The sequence below is a fragment of the Mirounga angustirostris genome, unplaced genomic scaffold (assembly GCF_029215605.1).
Source record: "Mirounga angustirostris isolate CCGP_5_RB_7025 unplaced genomic scaffold, mMirAng1.0.hap1 SCAF_17, whole genome shotgun sequence".
In the NCBI taxonomy this organism is placed as follows: Eukaryota; Metazoa; Chordata; class Mammalia; order Carnivora; family Phocidae; genus Mirounga; species Mirounga angustirostris.
Genome location: NW_026991725.1, coordinates 24,305,004 through 24,324,545, shown reverse-complemented (window position 1 = coordinate 24,324,545; position 19,542 = coordinate 24,305,004). Strand labels below are relative to the sequence as shown.

Genomic DNA, 19,542 nt, shown 5'->3' with positions numbered 1-19,542 from the left:
CATGCTAGCTTGTTTCATTTAGTCACTCCAGAAATCCTTACATGTCTTATGTGCCAGGTACTATACTAGGCTCTGGACATTCACGGGCCTAGAACGGTGCCTGGTATTTAGGAGGTGCGCATTCAGACATATTTAATGTTTCGAGGAGGAGGAGCAGGGGAGGGCGTCGCGGGTGTACTGCGGAGCGGCAGGGGTTCAGCTGCAAAGGGGACGTTTGGAGACCAAAGGTTGTTATGCTTTTGGGGACTCTCAGGAGGTCGACTTCATGTATCCCCAAGACTCAGGTCACCCTAAAAAAGGACGTTTCGGGTTTCCCCATCTTATCTTCCTCTAAGAGAGATCCGGAGGAAGCCGGCGACTACCTCTCCCAGAACCAGTGCATAAGACGTGAAGGTCCCTCCTCCTCCCCTCCCTCGACCGGGACCCTTTGCTTTCTCCCCAGAGTCTGACTTCTTTCGCCTGACTGCAGGGTTTCCGTTGCAGTCTTGCGCCGTCGTAGGCTCGCTCCCATTGACTCGGCTCGCCGCGACGCTGGCAGCTGTCGGAGTCTCTGTGGCGCAATCGGTTAGCGCGTTCGGCTGTTAACCGAAAGGTTGGTGGTTCGAGCCCACCCAGGGACGCAGTCCTTTTCTCCTTTTCTGTTAAAAGGAAAACCTAAGCGTTATTTTCTCAACCCCTAAAATGCCAAATTTCGTTTTGAAATGGCAGAGATACTTTTTCTATAGCAAATCAGAGGATCATTGTAATTGAAAATTCGTTGTTGTTCAGTCAATGATGGGATAATTTCTCCAGCACTTTCCTCCACCGCCTACCTCCTACCCCACCCCCAGGTTGGATTTCAGGAACGGCGAAGACAGAGGTTTTTGTCTCTGTGCAATACGTTTCAGGTTGCATTTTTCGTAGGATTAAGAATGAATTTACAGTGGAGGTTGGACAGTTTTCCATTGTCTGCTTCAATCGATGTTACAGTCTCGAAATGCTACGTTTGGAAGGGAAGAAAGTAGCGCAAGAGACAAAGGCGGGGAGAAACTGTGGGATGAAGCAAAAGGTGAAAAAGGGAAAACATAGCTGTGATATACAGAGACGGAAAAGGGACACTACAGAGAAATAGGCGGGGTGAGTGGAAGAAAGACTCCAAGAAAATGGAGGGAAAAAAAGATGCAGTTAATATGAGAAGCTTCTGAAAAAGGAAAACAAAAACAAAACTATTCTAGATGTACACACAGAGAAGCGGGGCAGAGGATGGAGAAATAGAAACAGAAACTGACAAAGGACATTGTCGTGGGGAGAGAGGAGTGAAGGACACAGGTAAAGACTGTAAAAAAAAAAAAAAAACAGTATAGGAACTGCCCGCTCCTACCATTGTCATCATCAAAGTGAAAAGTCAAGGGGATCTTACCTTCGCAGTAGCTCTTGGCATGTGCCAGAAATAGTTGATTAGATTTCCTGGGTTCCTGCCCTCTGGAAGCCTCTAGTCTGTGACAGACACAGTGATTCTTCAGCTAGAGGACCCTGTGAGATACTACAACTAGCAGAGAATGCAGGGGAAGCATTTGTATCTAATGCAGCCAGGGGCACATCCCAGGACCAGGAGCTAAGCAAAGGACTCTCAGGCAGTTCCCTTCAATATCTGGCTTCTCCTAAAGATTGGGCTCAAAGGACGCCTCTTCTGAAAACCTTCCCCAGGGCTCACCGCCCCCCCCCCCCCCCGCCCCTTACCAGGCGCTCACGGGGCTGGTGGGGACAAACCAGAGGGATACACAGCGCCATGGAAACTAACAGGACAGGCTAGGTAGCCCCACTGGCCTGTGAGCTCCTTGTAGGCAAAAATCCGGCTCATCAGTGTTAGGTCCCTGGTGCCTAGTGCAGTATTTGACATTGGTACAGGACAGGTGCTTTTTTGCAGGGAAACCAAAGAACTTCAGATGTGAGAGAGGTTGGGTCTCAGAAGGTTCTGATAAGGCAGAAAGGCCAGGGATGTGGGGACCGGTGGCCCAGGATGGAAATGATTAAAATGAAGTTTTAGTGGGTAGTGGGGTCTTCATCCCTCTGTCTTGTAGTTTGCTAGTGACTGGCGCTAATAACTGAGGAACAAGTGAATGGATGCCCAGTCAGCACGGTGGGCCTCCTCACTGCAACACTCCAGGATAAAGGACCGAAGTGGGGACTCATCAGCGCTCTTCCAGGTAGCTGATACCCGCCCCCCCCCCCCACACACCCTGGGTGCCCATGTGAATCGTGTGTGACAGAGATCTATAGGAAGCCCCTACAGGTTTGCCTTGCCCCGGGATCGTCTAGCTGGACAGGAGCGACAGACCAGGAGTCCCTGATGCGCTGCCCTCCCCGCAGGGCAACTGGGAGACAGTGGAGGATGCACGAGTCTTCCCTGGCAGACTTGGGGATGCTGACGACACACTTGCCCTAGGGACAGAGGGTGTGTCCACCCCAAAAGCCTCCTTTCCAAGAGGGGTGGTGAAATCCCAGTCTTCGCGTGCAAGGACAGGGGAGTAGGTGACCGGGTCCTCTCCCGGACCTTCTCCCGCGGGTTCTCAGACCATCCCCTCTGGGAGGAAATCTCTCCCGCCCATCCTCTTCCTCCCCGCCCCCATTCGGCCGGTGCGGGCTGAAGGCTGAAGCTGGGGTCACTTGGCGGCCAGCGTCCGCAGGTCTCCTGGTCGCTGGCCAAAAAGGGTGAAAGCATTCAGTCCGGGGGGCCCAGCTTCGGCTCTGCCTGAGCTGCGAGCGCGGAGGCAAGAGGAGGAGGCAGGCACTCCGAACCTTGCGGGAGATTTGTCTCCTAATTTCCTAACTCGAGCCACCCACCGCCAGTGCGCTTAATGGCCCGTCTGGCCAGATAATCGAGCTCTCTGGAGGGACAAACCCAGTGACCATCTCTAATAAATCTTGAATAACGAATAAGCGAATCGACCGTCCTAATGAGGCAGGGCCCGGGTCGTCGCCGTAACGTGGTATCGATTGGCTTCCCCGGCGCCAGCCTCGGCCGCTCCTCCCCGCCTTTCCAAGCCTCCCTCCTCGTTTTCCCCTCCCGGCGGGAGCCACTGGGGACGGGAGCCCGAGCGCTGGGAGGAGCCGGGAGCGACGGTCGGAGGCGGACTGGCAGCAGCCGCCTTTGCGCTCGCCGGGCTCCTCCCGCCGCCGGGGCGAGGGAGGCGCACCAACCGCGCAGAGCTCCAAGCGCGATCGGCGGCCGGAGAAAAATGCGGGAAGCAGCTCAAGGCAGGAGAAAAAGCGCGGGCCCACTTTCGAGCCCCGGCGCCTGGTTTTCTAGTCCAGTCGGGCCTCTCGTATGCGACCGGGTTATTGTGTCCCAGACCCGGAGCCTGAGTCCGCGTCTTCAGCCTGTCCCCCGGCCCAGGTTGCGTTCCATTCTTCTCCGCGCGAGCACGCGGGGGGCGCCAGCCTCCACCCCAGCAAACCGACCCCCGCCCTCAGGCTACCCCCAGGCCTCTCCTCCGAGGCGCCTCCGCTGGATCCGGGGGTCTGCCTTTTAGAGCCGGTGATCGGGCCGCTGAGCGGGGCCAGGGGGATGGGGAGGACACGCTCTCCCCCACGATTGCAGTTATTGATTTTAAGGGAGTGTCACTTAGAGTGAATGAAAATACCCTGGACGCGTGGCCGGAGGCGTCGCGGCCCGAGCCCATCCCCGGCCCGAGCCCATCGCCCTTCGGCCCAGGCCGTGGCGGGTAGGACGGCAGAACGAACCACACATTTCAGCCCAGTCCTCATTTCACCATTTTCCAGGCGCCCCAGCTTATTGGCGGGGATCGCAGGGTCAGGGGGTGGGGGGCGCACACACATTTTTTCTGGGGGGAGGGTTAATTAAGGAGGTTAACAGAGAAGAGGATACATCTTCCAGGGCCAGGGGCTGTTTGGGAAGAGTGAGGTCGTGTCCCAGTTTAGGGGGCCCGGCACCCAGCGTGGGGGCAGCCGCGTTAGCCTCTCCCCCTCCTCCTCTTCCCCTCTCCGCGAACACCCTGAAGGAATGAGGTCACGTGGGTGAGTAGTGGGCGGGACCTACTCTTGTCTGGAGGAAAAAAGCCATTTTGTACCCCCCCCAGCCCCGGTCCCTCCCCTCCCCCCTCCGTCCCCTCCCCTCCCCTCTCTCCCTCCCACCCCAAGCCGCTTTCACAAACTCCTTTCTTACCGTAGGTTTCTCCCCTCCCGCCGCCGGAGCGAGCGACACGGCTGCGGCCCCCCTCCCCTCCCTTCCCTCCCTCCCTCCCATCCCCCCCTCCCCGAGACCCACCGGACCCCGAACCCAGGTAAGTGGAGGCAGACTCCCGGTCCTTTCCTTCTCCTACCACGCAACCAGAATGGGGATGGGGGGGGCCGGTCCATCCCTCTCTACACACCCCTGTGGGAGGGGGAGACTCGGAGCCGGGCCTGCTTCTTGCGTCCCCGCCCCACCCCGCCAGCCCCTATCCTAGCTCGCCCCGTCCGCCTTTCTTTCTCCCTTTTCTCTCCCCTTTTCCCTTTCCTCCCTTCCAAGATGGCCGAAATGGATTCCCCCTTTTAGCGATTTGGCGTCTCCCTCGACCACCACCTCTTTGTGCCGCAGCCCCCTCGCAGACCTGCTCCCGAGGTAGCGAGGGGGAGGGTCCGAGGCAGCCCCAGGGGCTGTGGGCTACGCGCCGGGCCGGATCTCTAACCCCTTCGCCCGCCCCACGAGCCAGAGCAGCCCCTGGCCCTCCCCAACTACCCCCTTCGGTTTGGGGAGGGGTCGCTCTCTGCTTCTGCCGTGGGCACTGGGGCGTCGTGGACGCGCAAGGACTTGAGGCCGGGAGCCAGGCGACATGCCTTTCTGATTGCTGCGGGGCCGGGGGAGGGCGCTCCTCCTTGCCCGGGTCCCCGGCCTCCCGGGCACCTCCCCCCAGCGGGTCTTTCCCCCCCCCCCCGCCCCAGGACCGGGCGCCCCGCCCCCTCCCCGAACCACCTCGGCAGAGCCTCTTTCTCTGGAACACCCCCTCCTTGGGCCCCGCCGAAAGTTTGACTCTAGGGAAGGTAGGAGCGGCCACCGGGTAACTGGGATCCCTGATCCTCTGACCCAGGCTCCGGGGGAAGCCCGGGAGGAGGGAGTAGAATGGAGATGGGGGGGGGGGTTATCGCGATATTTCCTATCGCCAGCGGAGGCAGGAGGGGTCTGACCGAACGGCCCCCTCTTTTCCTGGAGAGCCGGGCCGCCCCCTCCCTGCCCTGGCCTTCCTGCCTCTAGCTCTGAGGGGGTGGGACCTGTCGGCCAGCAGACACCACTGCCCCTCCAGTCTCCACAGTGGGCCCAGGCATGCCTCTCCCCCTCCCCCACTGCCCCCATCTGCCCAGAATTGCTCCGGATGGCTTGAGGTGGGGAAGGAAGAGGCCTGGGGGTGGGGAATTTGCCTGTAAATATTGTGGAAGTGTTATTCCGCGCTTCTCCCTGGTCTTTGTCTCTTGGAGTAACCCCTCTCCGCATACATATATATGCCTCAGTCTCTCCCGGACTCCCTGTGGCTTGAGGGGGAAGGGGGGGTTGGTCTCCGGTTGTCTCCCGCTCTGTTCTGATGCCTCCTTCTCTGGGCCTCTTGCAGTTTGTATCTGTTCCTGAAACTCTAATTTCTCTTCCTCCCGTCTCCACTCTGTTCCAAGGTGTTAGTACTTGGGAGAAGGAGCATAAAGCCAGCTCTGTTGCAGCTTTTGGGTAGGGAGGTTTTCCCAGGGGTTCCCTGGTTTGGAGTTGGGGGTTGAGGTCTTAGAGCTGTCTCTGGAAGGAGGCCGGGAAACAGACCCAGGGTGAGACCTTGGACGCAGGATCGGGACCCTGTGTAGCTTGAGTGGGGTTCAAGTTGAAGTCTTTGGGGGTGGGCAGGAAGGGGGGGTGCTCTCTGCTGCCCCTGGCCTTGCGGGAGAGATATTGGTTGATGGAGCTGTTGCCATGGGAATGGAGAGAGCCTGAGCAGGAAGAGGCTACATCTTTGTGCAGGTCAGATGCCCACCCTGCTCCTCCAGCCTCTGGCCCCCAGAGTGGAGTTGGGAGCTGCACTGCCTTTGTTGCTGGAAGACTTATGTTACAATTTACGCTGGGTGGACCAGGGATGCACAAAAGGTTAGTGTGTATTTGCAGGTCTGGTTTCAGGCGGGCATGTCAGACTGTGTACTTCTGGGGTGGGTGGGGGTGGCTTGTGCATCTGGCAAGTGTGGGCCTGGCTCTGGTCTGGCTGTATGTGTGATGGGGTGTGTCTGGCCTGGTACGTATACGTGCGTGTGTCTGGCCAAGTGTCTGTCTGGCCTTGGGTGTTGTGTGAGAGAGATGGAGGGGGTGTGTCTGGCTTTGTGTGCATCTGTGTGTATTCGGCGGTGTGTAGCTCTGTGTGTATATTTTGGGTTTTTGTCTTTGTTTGGTCTTAGGAAGCTGAGAGGGGGAAAGGCAGGGCACATTAAGCCCAGTTTCAGGAGACTAGAGGATGTTCCGATGCTGCTGGAGGGAGGGGCAGGTCCCAGGGTCAAGGGTCAGGGAACACAGAGAGGTTGACATTGTCCGCAGGCAGACTCCTATACTCCCCCTCCACATGCAAATACACAGAGCTCGTGCAGTTGGACCCACACAGCTAGGAGAGGAATGGACCTAGTATATTCCACGGAGCCTCAGTTTTCCTACCTGTTCCGTGGAAGTGGGGTGAGGGGATTAGTTTCTGCCCCTCTATCTACTTCAAGGTGAGAATGTGTTCTGAAGGTCATGTTTGGGCCAGACTCTCACCCCTCCCAGAAGGCTCACTGAGTGGTCTTTTAGGGAGCCTGGAGTCCTACCTTCTACCTGCCTGGATGGAGTTGGGCCAGGCTTATTGATTTCTTAAATGAGTGGGGAGCCTGGCCTGGGTGCCAGTGTGTAAAGAGCACTGGAATGGGAGTCAGGCAGTTTCTATTCTAGGACTGCCACTTTGTTACTGGGTGACCTTAGGTGAATTTCTTCATCTGGAGAATGAAAGGGTTGGACAAGATCCTTTCTTTTTTTTTAAGATTTTATTTATTTGAGTGAGAGACAGCACAAGCAGGGGAAGGGACAGAGGGAGAGGGACAAGCAGACTCCCTGCTGAGCAGGGAGCTCCCTGCAGGGCTTGAGCCCAGGACCCTGAGATCATGACCTGAGCCGAAGGCAGATGCTTAAGTTGTGAAGTCAGCTGAGCCACCCAAGTACCTACCTACCTTTCTTTCTTTCCTTCTTTCTTTCTTTTTCTCTTTCTTTCTTTCTTTCTTTCTTTCTTTCTTTCTTTCTTTCTCTTCCTTCCTTCCTTTCTTCTTTTTTAAGATTTATGTATTCATTATTTTAGAGAGAGAGAGAGCGGGGTGGGTGTAGGGGGAGGAGCAGAGGGAAAGGAAGAGAGACTCTCAAGCAGACTCCAAGCTGAGCATGGAGCCTAATGTGGGGCTCCATCTCACCACCCCAAGATCATGACCTGAGCTGAAATCAGGATTTGGACACTCAACCCACTGAGCCACCCAGGAGCCCCTGGACAAGGGGCTTTCTAAGATCTGTTCTACTTCTGCAATTCTAGGTGTCCGGATGTGACCTTGAGTGACTTTTCCCAAGGCCTGGTGATTTTCTAGTGGGGGAGTGGGGCTGATTTCATGTGGAGGAAAGGCAGAGCAGAGAATGCTGTCTGGGGGCATCTGAAGGAGCAGGGGTCTCTGGGGTATCAGAGACAGGCTATTTCAGCAGAGGAAAATGAAAAACAAGACAAACAAAACAAAACCTGACAGTGGGAGAGGCTTAAATTGCAGGTAGCGTCCCAAAAAGACCGGCTAGAACAGAGAGATGGGGGGTGGTCTCTAATTAGTAGGGGCTTTGAGGAAGGGCAAAGACAAGTGCCAGGCTTGAAAGGCCAGGAGGAGCTGGGATTGGGTGCTGGGTGCTGACCCAAGGTCCTTTGCTGCCACTGTAGGCCAGACCTGGATCCCCAGGGGCCAGGAACATGGGCTGCCCAGTGATCATGCTCTTGCAAAGACAGTGGTTTGGGGACAAAAGGTGTTAAAGGACTTGGCTGCAGTTGGGGGGGGAGGGGGACAGTGCTCAGGTCCCTGTGGTGATATCCTTGGGAGTGACCTGGTAAAGCCCCAGGACTCCACAGAAGCCACTTCCAAATGGCCCATGGCCTCTTCACGGATTTTTGTCTCTCTTTCTCGCTGGGGCTGTTTCCCATCTACCAACCTCTTCCTTAGAGTGATGACAGCTGGAGGTCCAGCCACTGGCACCCCTCTCCCCTCTCCCCTCTCCTTCCCACAACACACCGGCCAGTTGCAGCTGGGGAGGAATTGGGTGTCAGGTGTAGGGCCCTGAGGCCTGGGGTGGGGGGGGGTGCGAGGTGGGGGAACTGAGCTCCTGTTTACAGTTGTTCTTGGCACCTGCTGGTAGGGACCTGCAGGTAGCCATGGCAATCAGGTGAGGAGCCAATCAGTACTTCTCCCCGCACCCAGCCCCAGAGGTAGCAGTGTGAGGCCCCTGGGGATGAGGTGGGGGGAGAGGGAGTGCTGCAGTGGGGCCGGTTCTTACACTAGAGAAGGAGGAATATTTCATTCACTAAGCACCACAGCTCCTTCCTTGACCCCTGCATCTAGAAGGGATAATCTCTGTCTGAGTTCTCACGCATGCTAAGGGAAGTGAAAGGGTAAAGGTCATGGCCACTTGCCTGGGAACTCCTGTGTGTGGGGGGGGGGCACAGTCAGGAACTGGATGAGAGTTCTTAAGAGAAAGTGTCTTGTTTCGAAAACACAGCCAGTGTGTGAATGAGGTGACTTAGGCAGGGGAAGCACGTGTGTGTGTGTGTGTGTGTGTACCCATGTGCGTGCGTGTGAGCGGGAGAGACGGTGGCGTGACACCCAGCATCACCCAGAATGTGCCGTTTCTGGCCGTGCATGCGCACACAGATTCAGCTGGACCCGAACACGGGGTCCCAGACGTCACGTCCACAGCCCATGGATATTACACACACTCAGCGAGACAGCCACTTGGAGTTTGCTCTCTCCTCTGGATGGTTGTAATAATATTTGGGCATCTTGCCAGGGAGGGGGTTACCATGGAAACGAGCAAACAGTGGAGTAGCCGGGGTTGTGAAGGGGGAGCCCTTGCAGGGAGGGCTGGGGGCCGCCCTCTGTGGGACAGGCACCCCTCTCCTTCCTTAGGCCAGGCCTGCACTTCCCGGCCGCGGCGTCTCGCTGCCTCTCTGGGCTCACTTGTTTCCCTCTGTCTGCCCTGCAGACTTGGTGTCTCTCCCACATGTGGCCTTTGTGTCTCTCCATCTCTTTCGGTCTCTGGCCAGCCTCTGTTGGCTGTTTGGGTCCTGGCCAAACTCATCCTGGGGTCTCTATAGAAACTGTTGATCCTGGCTGTGAATTTCTGGTCCTAGAAAACCCGATGTGGTGGCTTTAGAAATCTTTCTGGAAAGGAGAGAAGGGTGTGTGTTGTGAAGGAGTCCTTGGGGCTTGGCCACCCTCCCGAGCCCCACCCCTTGGGCTTTTCTTCTGGGAAAGAGTTGGGGCGGGGGGGCTTCCTTTCTAGGTGCAGGTTTGATTTCTATACCAAGAAGTTAAGCACATCAGCCAACCCAGAGCTGGGCCTTGATTGACCTCCGCAGACCCTGCCAAGGCCTGGCTGGGTGCTCGGGGCTGCTGCGGAGAGAACTTTCTGCCCAGCCTTGGCAGGCATCTCTGAGAGCTTGGGGGTCTGTCACTGGACAGCCTGTGGACAGGTCGCAGCCCATGGAGACGATGCCCACGTGGGGCATTCCCTGTGTGTGCGTGGGATAGGGGTCCTGGAATGTGTGTGGGGTCCAGGGGACCTGTGCAGGGGGCTGTCCGGCCGGGAAAGGTGGCTAAGTCTTTTTTGCCCAGGCTCTTGGCCATGACCTGCCGGGGCCGGGGTCTGACTGGGGCTGCGTGTTCCCCGCTGTGGGCATCGAAGAACCATCCTTAGTATTTCCTGCCTGAGCACCAGTCCTATAGCACCTGCATGGCCAGTGTGCGGTGGATTTCTGGGAAGCTGCCCCGGGGCCAGGCTGGATGCAGAGCTAGGACAGGCGATGGGGTGCTTCCTCTAAACTTAGGGCAGCCTGTGCCCACGGTGTTTCCAGGGCTGCCTTCCTGGGGGAAGAGTGATGGGATGGAAGGAGGGTCGGATGGAGTAGAAACACCGAGGCGGGGGCTTGCACCTGGGTAGAGGGGGATCGACGTTCCTCACCTCCTAGCACTCATTTGAGAGAATGTGGATGGGGATCAGGGAAGTTTTTAAAAACTCTGTTCTCTCGCATTTTCCCGCCTCCCTATATCCTCTGGAGAGTTGGTCTCACTTCAGTCTTTGCTCCTGCTCTTGAGATGGAGCCTGACCTTGTCAGTCAAGGTCACATGAATCTCCAGAGCCCCCACGCCCAGTGAACACTCAGGGGGGCCCGGTAGAGGCGGCCCCGTGTGTGTCGCCAGTCCGGCCTCAGAGGCAGAGAGAGCAAGGGCCTCGGGCTCGGGGACAGATACCGGGTGGTGTGGAGGGGACTGTGGGAGGGGCCGTCGGATCTCTGGGTTTCTGATTCCACTTTCCGTTCTCAGGGTGACGCTCCCTAGGCCCCCTACCCCCCACCCCGGCATCATGCATCGGACCACACGTATCAAAATCACGGAGCTGAATCCTCACCTTATGTGTGCCCTCTGTGGAGGGTACTTCATCGACGCTACCACCATCGTGGAGTGCCTGCATTCCTGTGAGCTGGGTGGAGGGGCCGCTTCTCGGGGTGGGCAGTCTCTGCCCAGGTTGGAGGGGCACTGCTGCGGGGAGGGCTTGTGTCCATGTATCTGGTGGCGGTCCCTGGTCGCAGAAAGACTGTCCGGGGTGGGGGAGACTCGAGGGGGCAGCCCAGAGTTTCACCTGAATGCTCAGGTGTCTCCCAGAGTCCCTGGCCACCCCGGAAGACACAGGTGCCCCTGGCATGCACTCCGGGCTTGGCGGCAAGGGGGTCGGGGACTCTGGGAGGCGTCCAGCAGGCTGGCTGCTGGGCTGCGCTCCCTCAGACTTGGGGCTCACTTTCTGCCTGGTGCACGGCGCTGGTCCGACCCAGACACGCACACATGCCCTCAGGGCCAGATCAGGGGCGATTGCCATCTGTGGAAAGCAGGACCATGTTGAGCCTCTGAAGGGGCTGAGCTGTGGGGACAACGTGGAGAGGAGGGGCAACCTGGATGTGAGCAGAGGCCGTGGGGGCGTGCTGGTCCTGGATTACGAAGGGGGCTCTGACTCTGCTTTCTTTCTCACCCTCCCCCACAAGTCTGCAAAACCTGCATCGTGCGCTACCTGGAGACCAACAAATACTGCCCCATGTGTGACGTGCAGGTCCATAAAACCAGGCCGCTGCTGAGCATCAGGTGGGCCTGGCGCTGCCCGTCCTGCCATGCTGGTCCTCTGTCCCTCAGCCCTCCTTGCTTCCCATTGCCGCGGGGGCAGGTTGGGGAGAGGCACAGGGTGTCAGCCCAGGGCCCTTCCTCTCCCTCTGTCTTGTATCCAGCTTGTCCAGGCTGAGAAATACCAGAGGGGTAAAGACCACACCTCTAGGGACCCTGATGCCTGGGCCCTGGATCAAGGAAGGGAGGTGGGAATGGGGGTTCCTGGCCGGGGAGATCAGGGTGAGGTGGTCGTGGATAGGACTCTTTATGTTTTTTTCCAGGTCTGACAAAACTCTCCAAGACATCGTCTATAAATTGGTCCCTGGGCTTTTTAAAGGTACCCACACACCCTTCATCCTGACCCCCGCCCCCCACTGCCCTGCCTGGCGCTCCATCCTCACTCTGCCTCCCTCTTCCAGATGAGATGAAACGACGGCGGGATTTCTATGCAGCGTACCCCCTGACTGAAGGTGAGTGTGTTTACCTGTCTGTCCGCACGAGCGCTCGCAGTGCTGCCCTGGGCACTCGGGCTGGACGCACCAGGCTGTCCGTCTTGCACATGACATACCAGCTCGCCGCTGCCCCGGCCCACAGGATGGCTGGGCTCACCCCACCGAGCTGCGAGATCCCGGGGTCCTTGGCGGGCCTCATTCCCCCGTCCTGGGCCAACCTCTCAGAGCCCTCTCCTTCCGCAGTCCCCAACGGCTCCAATGAGGACCGCGGCGAGGTCCTGGAGCAGGAGAAGGGGGCTCTGAGCGACAACGAGATTGTCAGCCTCTCCATCGAGTTCTACGAAGGCGTCAGGCAAGTCTGACCCACACCTGGTCTTTTGGGGTCCTAGGTTGGGTCGCCCCTTTTTCCCACCCTGGCCCCCTTCCCCTAGGAAGAGAAGGTACCTCCGGGAGGGTCTTCTGGATGTGTGCATTAGGGGATCCCCCCTGTTCCAGGGTCTCCCTAGCTTCGTTCTTTGTCCTCCACCAGGGACCGGGAGGAAAAGAAGGGTCCTCTGGAGAATGGGGATGGGGACAAGGAGAAGGTGAGTGCTGGGGACCTGCTTAGGAGTGGGATGTGGGCTGGGAAAGAGTGCCTGGATGGACCCCAGCCCTTGGGTGCCTCTCCCCCGGCAGACAGGGGTGCGATTCCTGCAATGCCCAGCGGCCATGACCGTCATGCATCTCGCCAAGTTTCTTCGCAACAAGATGGATGTGCCCAGCAAGTACAAGGCGAGTCCCCGGGCCCTTTCAGAAACTAAGTGTCTGTGTGTGGCTATCTGACAATCTGTGCGTCCCAGCCATTGCTCTGAGCTAGCTCGGTGTCCTTGAGGGCCTGCATGGTTGTGTGATTGAGCTCGAGTTGAAACCAAGGTCAGGGTGGGGTAGTCTTCATCCATTGAAACCAGTGTGCAGAGGTGTATGGGACCAAGATGGAGGGGGTGTGTGTGCGCGCGTGTGCACACGCTCATGCTTACACGCTCAGAACTGTGGCAGAGGCATGTGTGCAAAAATACTGGGTCTTATCTGGGGCCAGCTGGCTGAAGGAAGGCCAGTCTGAAATTCCAGCGGCGCTGTCGGGACGTTGCTTCTCAAATTTGAATGTGTCGGTGAGTCTCTGAAGCTCTTGTTAAAGCGCAGATTCTGATCAGTAGGTTCTGCTGTTCTAGCAAGCTCCCAGGTGCTGGCAATGCTGCTAGTCTGTGAACCACACTTTGGGTATCAACAAGGCTCTAGGACAGTAGATCCCGAACTTTGCTGCAGATCAGAATCACGCAGGGAGCTTTAAAACCCGATTTACGTCCTACCGATTAAATCAGAATCTCTGGTGAGATGCAAGCATTGGTATTTCTTTTAAAGCTCCCTGGGTCGTTCCACTGCAGCCTGGGTGAGAGTTAGTGCTCTGCGAGATCTTTCCCACCTGGGCTTTTTCTTTGCGCCCTGGAGGACCTGCCAGAGATATAAGGGGACCCAGACAGCTGTGTGGATGGCTGCGGGCAGGGGTTGTTAATGATCTGGGTGCTTTCTCTGGATCCTTTCCCGTCTGGTGGTCAGGAGTTCTGTTGGGACAGGTCCGGGAGGGAAGTCAAACCCACCATGAGACCCCAGAGAAATAAGGGAACACCTGCTAGTCCCTCCTCCCCAGTGTCCCACCGCCCACCCCTAGCTTAGAGCCTCATTGCCAAATGGCTAGAGCCTTGAACCTGACCGGGGTCATGGTGTCCTCCGTCTCCTCCTCCAGGTGGAGGTTCTCTACGAGGATGAACCGCTGAAGGAATACTACACTCTCATGGATATCGCCTACATCTATCCGTGGCGGCGGGTGAGCTGAGCAGGGCGGAGCCGGGCGAGGACAGGGCTGGGAGGGGAGCCAGGCAGGGTCTGGCGTCGGTCTGTGGCCACAGTGACCAGTGACCGGTAGTCCCCGTTCGCGCCTCGTCCCATGAGCTGGGCGTGTCCAGGGTGGCCTGCCACACCAGGCCAGCGTCTGGGCCATCTTTCGATGATGACCTGCCACACTCGAAGAGGATTCTTTGGCAGATGATGTGCCCTGATTTGGGTCAGAGAGGAGGGCCGGGTGGCTGTTGGGGAGTAAATGTTGCTGCCTGCTTTTCAGCCTCCCTGTCTCTGCAGCCTCTGGCCTTGCTTCGGTCAGTCGTGCTTTGCCTGTCCCCTTCTCTCCAAGGCCTGGAGCCCTTTCTTCCTGTTTGGGCACGTGGGGTGAGGGTTGGGTAGCTGCCTGGTTAGCCTCTTTCTCCTGACATCCTCCCCTTCCCTGCCTCTCTCTGCCCCGTCTCCCGGCAGAATGGCCCTCTCCCCCTCAAGTATCGGGTCCAGCCGGCCTGCAAGCGGCTCACCTTGCCTACAGCGCCCACCCCCTCGGAGGGCACCAACACCAGCGGGGCGTCTGAGTGTGAGTCAGTCAGCGACAAGGCTCCCAGCCCTGCCACCCTGCCGGCCACCTCCTCCTCCCTGCCCAGCCCAGCCACCCCCTGCCATGGCTCTCCCAGCTCCCACGGGCCCCCAGCCACCCACCCTACCTCCCCCACTCCCCCTGCGACAGCCGGTGGGACCACCACAGCTGCCAACGGGGGTACCTCGAACTGCCTGCAGACACCATCTTCCACCAGCAGGGGGCGCAAGATGACTGTCAACGGAGCTCCTGTGCCCCCCTTAACTTGAGGAAAGGGACCCTCTCCCTCCTTTTCCAGCCATGCCTCTCCACCCCTCCACTTTTTCTGGGCCCCTTTTCCACCTCTTCTACTTTCCCCAGCTCCTCCCGCCTTAGGGGTGGGGGGCGGGTTTTATAAATAAATCTATATATATATGTACATAGGAAAAACCAAATATACATACTTATTTTCTATGGACCAACCAGATTAATTTAAATGCCACAGGAAACAAACTTTATGTGTGTGTGTATGTGTGGGGGGTGGAGTGTTCATTTTTAGGAGGTCTTGTGTAATTTGCCCTGCTCTCATTTTGGGGGTGCCTGGAGGTGGACTGGAGGGGCCACCTGAGGCTCAGTAAAGCTCCGCTCCATCCTCCTTCCGTTTCCCAAGGCAGATGGGGTGTTCCAGGAGTCCTACCAGCCCCCAAAGCTTTAGGCACAACTCCAGCCGGCTGTGTATGGGGTCTGCCCTCTCTGCCCCCATCTCGGCTGCTGTCCTGCCCCTGCCAGTGCCCCCCGCCCCCATTGTTGAATGTCCAGAGAATCGCTAAGACAGTGCCTTTTACAAATGCAGTTTATCCCCTGGTTCTGAGGATTGAGTGGGTGGTAAAGATGCATCTCCCTCACCTCCTCCTCTTGCAGTGGAAACTTTGTGCAAAGAATAGATAGTTCTGCCCCCCCCCACACCCCCCACCCCCGTGTATGTGGCCTTTGCATCATTTATCTTGCGGAAGAAAAGATTCAGGCCACGGGAGGCCTCAGCCCTTGAAATTACACTGTGGCTTTAGCAGGGTAAACGCTTGGCCCGGTTCTGCCCCTGCCCCGACCCGGGAGCCCCGACAGGCAAGGCTGGTTTTGGCGAAGTCCCACCTGGGGGCCCGGAGTGCAGTGAAAAGGTGGAGTGGGGTTCATCTCAGACAAGCACAGATCCCAGATTGTGCCAAAGGCCAACAGTCCTCCAGTCCCCTCCCCACCCCCAGCTGAGGCTGAGTCAGGACAGAGCCGCAGAGGCATCGAAAAGCACAAGAAGGTGGAGGAGACCTTTAAGCTCTGACCTTGGCTCCGTCCCGAGAGGTCAGTGGATGGCCCCCCGAAGGGCGGACCCCAGCAGATCCCTGCCCACCTGTTTTTCCTCCAATGTACATAGATCAGATCGGGGAGGAGGTGAGGAGGCAAGATTCCCTTGCAACCTAGGTGTTTGGGGTCGGGAGCCCCCCCATCAGGTTTGTCTGTGTTTGCACCTTGTCCCGTGTCTGAGGTGCCGTGACTGTACCCTCCTCCTGCCCTGGGACATTTGTATCTCCTGGCTTTGTAATAAATGCTGCATACTCTCCGGAAGCTGTAGTTCTTTAGGGGACAGGGAACGGGTGGGTGAGGCCTTTGGCCACCTCCTCCTCATGTCTCTCGTCTCTGGGCTTGGCCTGCCTTGCGAGGCCCCATATGGAGTGAATGTGAACTGCCCCCTCCCTGCGGCCAGTCAGATGCCCCATCCCAGGTTAGGACCCCGAGTGGGGGTAGGCCGTGTGCCCCCCACCAATGACCACAAGAGCACCGCACTGGGTGGGCACAGTGTTTAATACCACCTTCACCAGCAGGTGATGAGCCAGGGGTGTGTTCCCTGACTGCCCGAGAGACCTCAGGTATTGGGAGCAAGCCCTTCACAAGCCAGCACTGAGGACTGGGGTCCCTGGGTGGTCCCTTCTTGGGCTCAGCACTCCGTTTCCTTCCCCACAAATGGGGTGCCTGCCAGAGGCCTGGGGCTAGGCAGCAGCCAGGCCCTCAGGGTGGGGAGCCCACTTCTGCCTTCTGCACCCGCTCACTCCGGTGGGTGCCATCACAGTATGGGGCCTTCTGGGTGGCCTTGCAGGTGCAGAGGGCCACTGTGCGGGTCTCCTGGGCCTTGAACTTGAGTGGGGACAGGCCAGTGCGTTGGAAGAAGTGGGAGCCGTCACAGAAGGGCTGGTGAGGGAAAGAGACGTTAGAGACCCAACCCCACCTGCTGGGGTGGCGCAGGTCTGGAAGGAAGGGCACGGGCACGCTGTGTCTAGGGCTCGGACTCCCGAGTGCGACCGCCGGGGTGTCCTCATTGACCTCTCTCATTTGAGGGGTGAGAGGAGAGCCGTGCCAAGGAAATGGAATAAATGGTGGTTCTTAGGCACTTTGCCCACTTAAGTAGGAGGCTTTACAATATTTGTCTCTGGGGGCCCCAGAAGACTGGGATACGGGGACAGAATTTTCAAGGTGAAGCGGGACTTTTGGTATCAGCAATGTTTACACTGATAGTTTTGTTTTGTTCTTTCTCAATGTCTCTGAGTCTCCACTAGCTCATAAATTCATTTCCTTCCACATTTTCTCAGGGTAAAAACTTCTCTGCGTGGGAGAGAACCTACATGCCTCACAATGCTTTGCGACTGGGGTATCCATTTTGTTTGGCTCCGGGGAAACAAGGGGGCATGTTACGGGGACTGGATGTGGCAGGGAGGAAGGGTAAACCGGCTGTCTGGTGCAGGAGAACATTCCCCATCCTCCCTGGAAGCTGTTCCAGCAGAGACTGGGTCATGGAAACTGGCTTTGACTTGCTGACCCTTGAGGTCAGGGTAGGGTGGGAGGAGAGATGAGAGAAGGCCGCAAATAAAACCCAGTAACCTGCCCCAGAGGGCAGAAGGCAGGAAGGCAGAGGGCCAGCCTGCACTAGGCCACAGGGCCGAGGGCACTCCTCTCGTGCTGCCACGCCCTGGGGCCGGACTGCGCCCAGCCAAGTCCACAGCCAAGTCCGGGGCAAAGCAGGACTTGGGACCTGGGCTTCACACGGCTTCGAGGCACACAGTTCAGAGCCCAGCTCAGGAAGGAAAGGGGCCCAGGAGGCTGGGCATATGGGTCAGGTTCGGGCTGGAAGGAAGGCTCCTGGGGCGGAAGGGAGAGGGAGGTGAGAGCAGGTAGCAGCAGGGAACCAGGGAACCACCCGCAGCCGAGAGAAAGAGAGAGAGAGAGAGAGAGAGAGAGAGAGAGAGAGAGAGACGCGCTGCAGGAGACAGTGGAGAGGGGCTCTTGGGAGCAGGAGCGCCCGCGGTCGTCCCAGTGTTGGGGTCCAAGGCCTGGGAACCTCTGGCTCAGGTGCTTCCTGGAAGGAGGGAGAGGAGGGGAGAGAGCCAACCCGGCGCCTGGGTGCTTAGAGCAGGGAGTCCAGGCCGAGGCTCCAAGGAGGGCGCACCGGAAGCGGGGGACATGACCCTGGGCTCCAGCGGCCTGGCCATGAGACTGACCTTCTGTCTCCCTGGCCTCATCTCAAAGGGTGGATACAGGGAACAGGGAGCTCAGGGCTGTGGGTGGCACTGGCCTGAGAGCGTTCCTTCACCCCCAACCTCCCTTTGTTGTCCTTCAGGTATGTGTGGGAAAAGAGGAGGGTCTCGGGCAGGAGCTCCCAGGAGAGACCTACTGTCCCAACCAGGGTGTCCTGTGTTAATGAGACGTGGGTAGGGGGCTCTCACCTGCTTCTTGCTGCGGCCACACACACACCATCTGTAGGTTTTCCCGGCTACCAACTCCACCTTGATGGGCGTTTTCAGGGCCACCACGGACTTGGCTGGGGTTTTAGGGAACCATCGGATCTGTGGCATGGGGAGACGAAGGGCTTGGGTCAGCCCATGCCCTGGAAGCACTTTCCTGCCTATGGCCTTGTCCAGGTTCCCAGTGGCCCCGGCCTAGGGCAATCTTCCTCTGCAGGAGGCAGGATGCCACCCCACAAGGGCATTCCCCAGGACACCATAAGGACCCTGAGCTTCAGACAGGGAAGAGATTTCAAGCCCACGCAGGCACTCCAGTTTCTGCGCCCAGCGGCCTCCCTTTCAAACTCCCACCTGGGGGCCAGGAAGGGGAGGGCCAGGATCCTGCCAGCCTAAGTGGGGTCACCTGTCCCTGGCGCTGTGTTTATCAGGCCGGAGGGCGCTGCTCTTCCCAGCGGAGAAGCCTGGCTTCCTGCCCTGGGCCCTCTGGTCACCCCACCTCCCCCGAGCCATCATGAAGGGGACAGGCAGGGGTCTTCTGACATTGGAGGCTGGGAAGTAGGGCTGACCCCTTCTGGTTGGTTCTCTGGTTTCTACCTTTGGCGTCTCTGGGCCTGGGGGACTTGGGCGGAGGGAAGGGGAAATGGGGTACTCACCAGCCAGGAGGAGATGTCCCGCCTCTGGTTCAGCTTCTGAAAGGTACGCAGGCAGGACTAGACGGTGGTTTGGAAGCAGGGATGGGGGAGAAAAAGTCAGTGGAAAGCGTTGGATTTCCAGAGGGAAGTCATCCAGAAGGGACGAGACGCCAGGGACTGGGGCGTAGGAGAAACAAGAGGGTACGAAAAAGGGGTCACAAGACAGGAAGTGGAGGTGCTGGGCGCCGCTGGCTGCACTCGGCCGGCGCTCAGAGAGGGAGGGCTGCAAGGCACCAGGCGAAATGGGAGTTGGGGACGCTCAGCAGGGAGGCAGCGGGGTCGGGGCGCTCACCCAGGCCGCAGGCCGCAGGGGCGCCCCCACGCCGCCGCCCATGCCGCCGCCCACGCCGGTCCCCGCCGCCGCGCTGCGCCGGCTCCGCCCCGCGCCCGGGTCACCTCCCGCCCCCGCCCGGCCGGCCGGCCCAGCCCGCCGCGGCCCGGAAGACGCCGCGGGGCTCCGCGCGGGTGGGGCCCGGGGCCTGCGCCGTCCGGGGTGCCCCCCTCCCCGCGCCGCCGCCGGAAGCCCGGCCGGCCCCCGCCCCCTCCTCGGGGCCCCCGGCGGAGGGGTGCGGAGGGGGCGCCCGCTCCGGGAGCATCGCCTCGGCGCTCGCGGCCCGCGCCTCCCGGTGTGGGCGGGGAGCTCCCGGGAGCCGGCGGCTCAGGCGGAGGCTAAGGCCGCGTCTCCAGGAGTGCGGCGCGGCTCCCGCTCGGCCCAGGGAGCTCGCTTTTGCCGCCGGTTCCCGCCCGGCCCGGGCGTACGCATTAGC

At 58.9% G+C, this 19,542-nt stretch overlaps 2 protein-coding genes and 1 non-coding gene across 6 annotated transcripts; 2 read left to right on the top strand and 1 right to left on the bottom strand.

The window, feature by feature from the left end:
- Positions 1–546: 546 nt before the first annotated feature.
- On the top strand, positions 547–620 carry TRNAN-GUU (transfer RNA asparagine (anticodon GUU)). The gene has a single exon. It is a non-coding gene; the product is annotated as a tRNA-Asn (tRNA).
- Positions 621–4,109: 3,489 nt separating this feature from the next.
- PCGF2 (polycomb group ring finger 2) lies at positions 4,110–15,910 on the top strand. Of its 4 annotated transcripts, XM_045889021.3 has the most exons (11): positions 4,155–4,283; positions 5,978–6,100; positions 10,588–10,739; positions 11,301–11,397; positions 11,697–11,752; positions 11,835–11,885; positions 12,111–12,219; positions 12,397–12,451; positions 12,543–12,638; positions 13,648–13,728; positions 14,211–15,910. In XM_045889021.3, exons 2-11 carry the CDS (start codon positions 6,060–6,062, stop codon positions 14,586–14,588), a joined length of 1,116 nt encoding a protein of 371 aa, XP_045744977.1. In that variant the 5' UTR covers positions 4,155–4,283; positions 5,978–6,059; the 3' UTR covers positions 14,589–15,910. The 4 variants fall into 4 exon arrangements, with proteins under 4 accessions (XP_045744978.1, XP_045744977.1, XP_064438186.1 ...); XM_045889022.3 differs by lacking the exon at positions 5,978–6,100 and having other exon boundaries at positions 4,110–4,283; XM_064582116.1 differs by lacking the exons at positions 4,155–4,283; positions 5,978–6,100 and adding an exon at positions 4,359–4,603.
- A 223-nt stretch (positions 15,911–16,133) lies between these two features.
- On the bottom strand, positions 16,134–19,202 carry CISD3 (CDGSH iron sulfur domain 3). Its single transcript, XM_045889023.3, has 4 exons — positions 19,068–19,202; positions 18,737–18,793; positions 18,066–18,185; positions 16,134–16,536 (listed from the first exon to the last, which is right to left on the bottom strand). The coding sequence occupies exons 1-4, from the start codon at positions 19,107–19,109 to the stop codon at positions 16,357–16,359; spliced, it is 399 nt and encodes a 132-aa protein (XP_045744979.1). The 5' UTR covers positions 19,110–19,202; the 3' UTR covers positions 16,134–16,356.
- Positions 19,203–19,542: the final 340 nt, after the last annotated feature.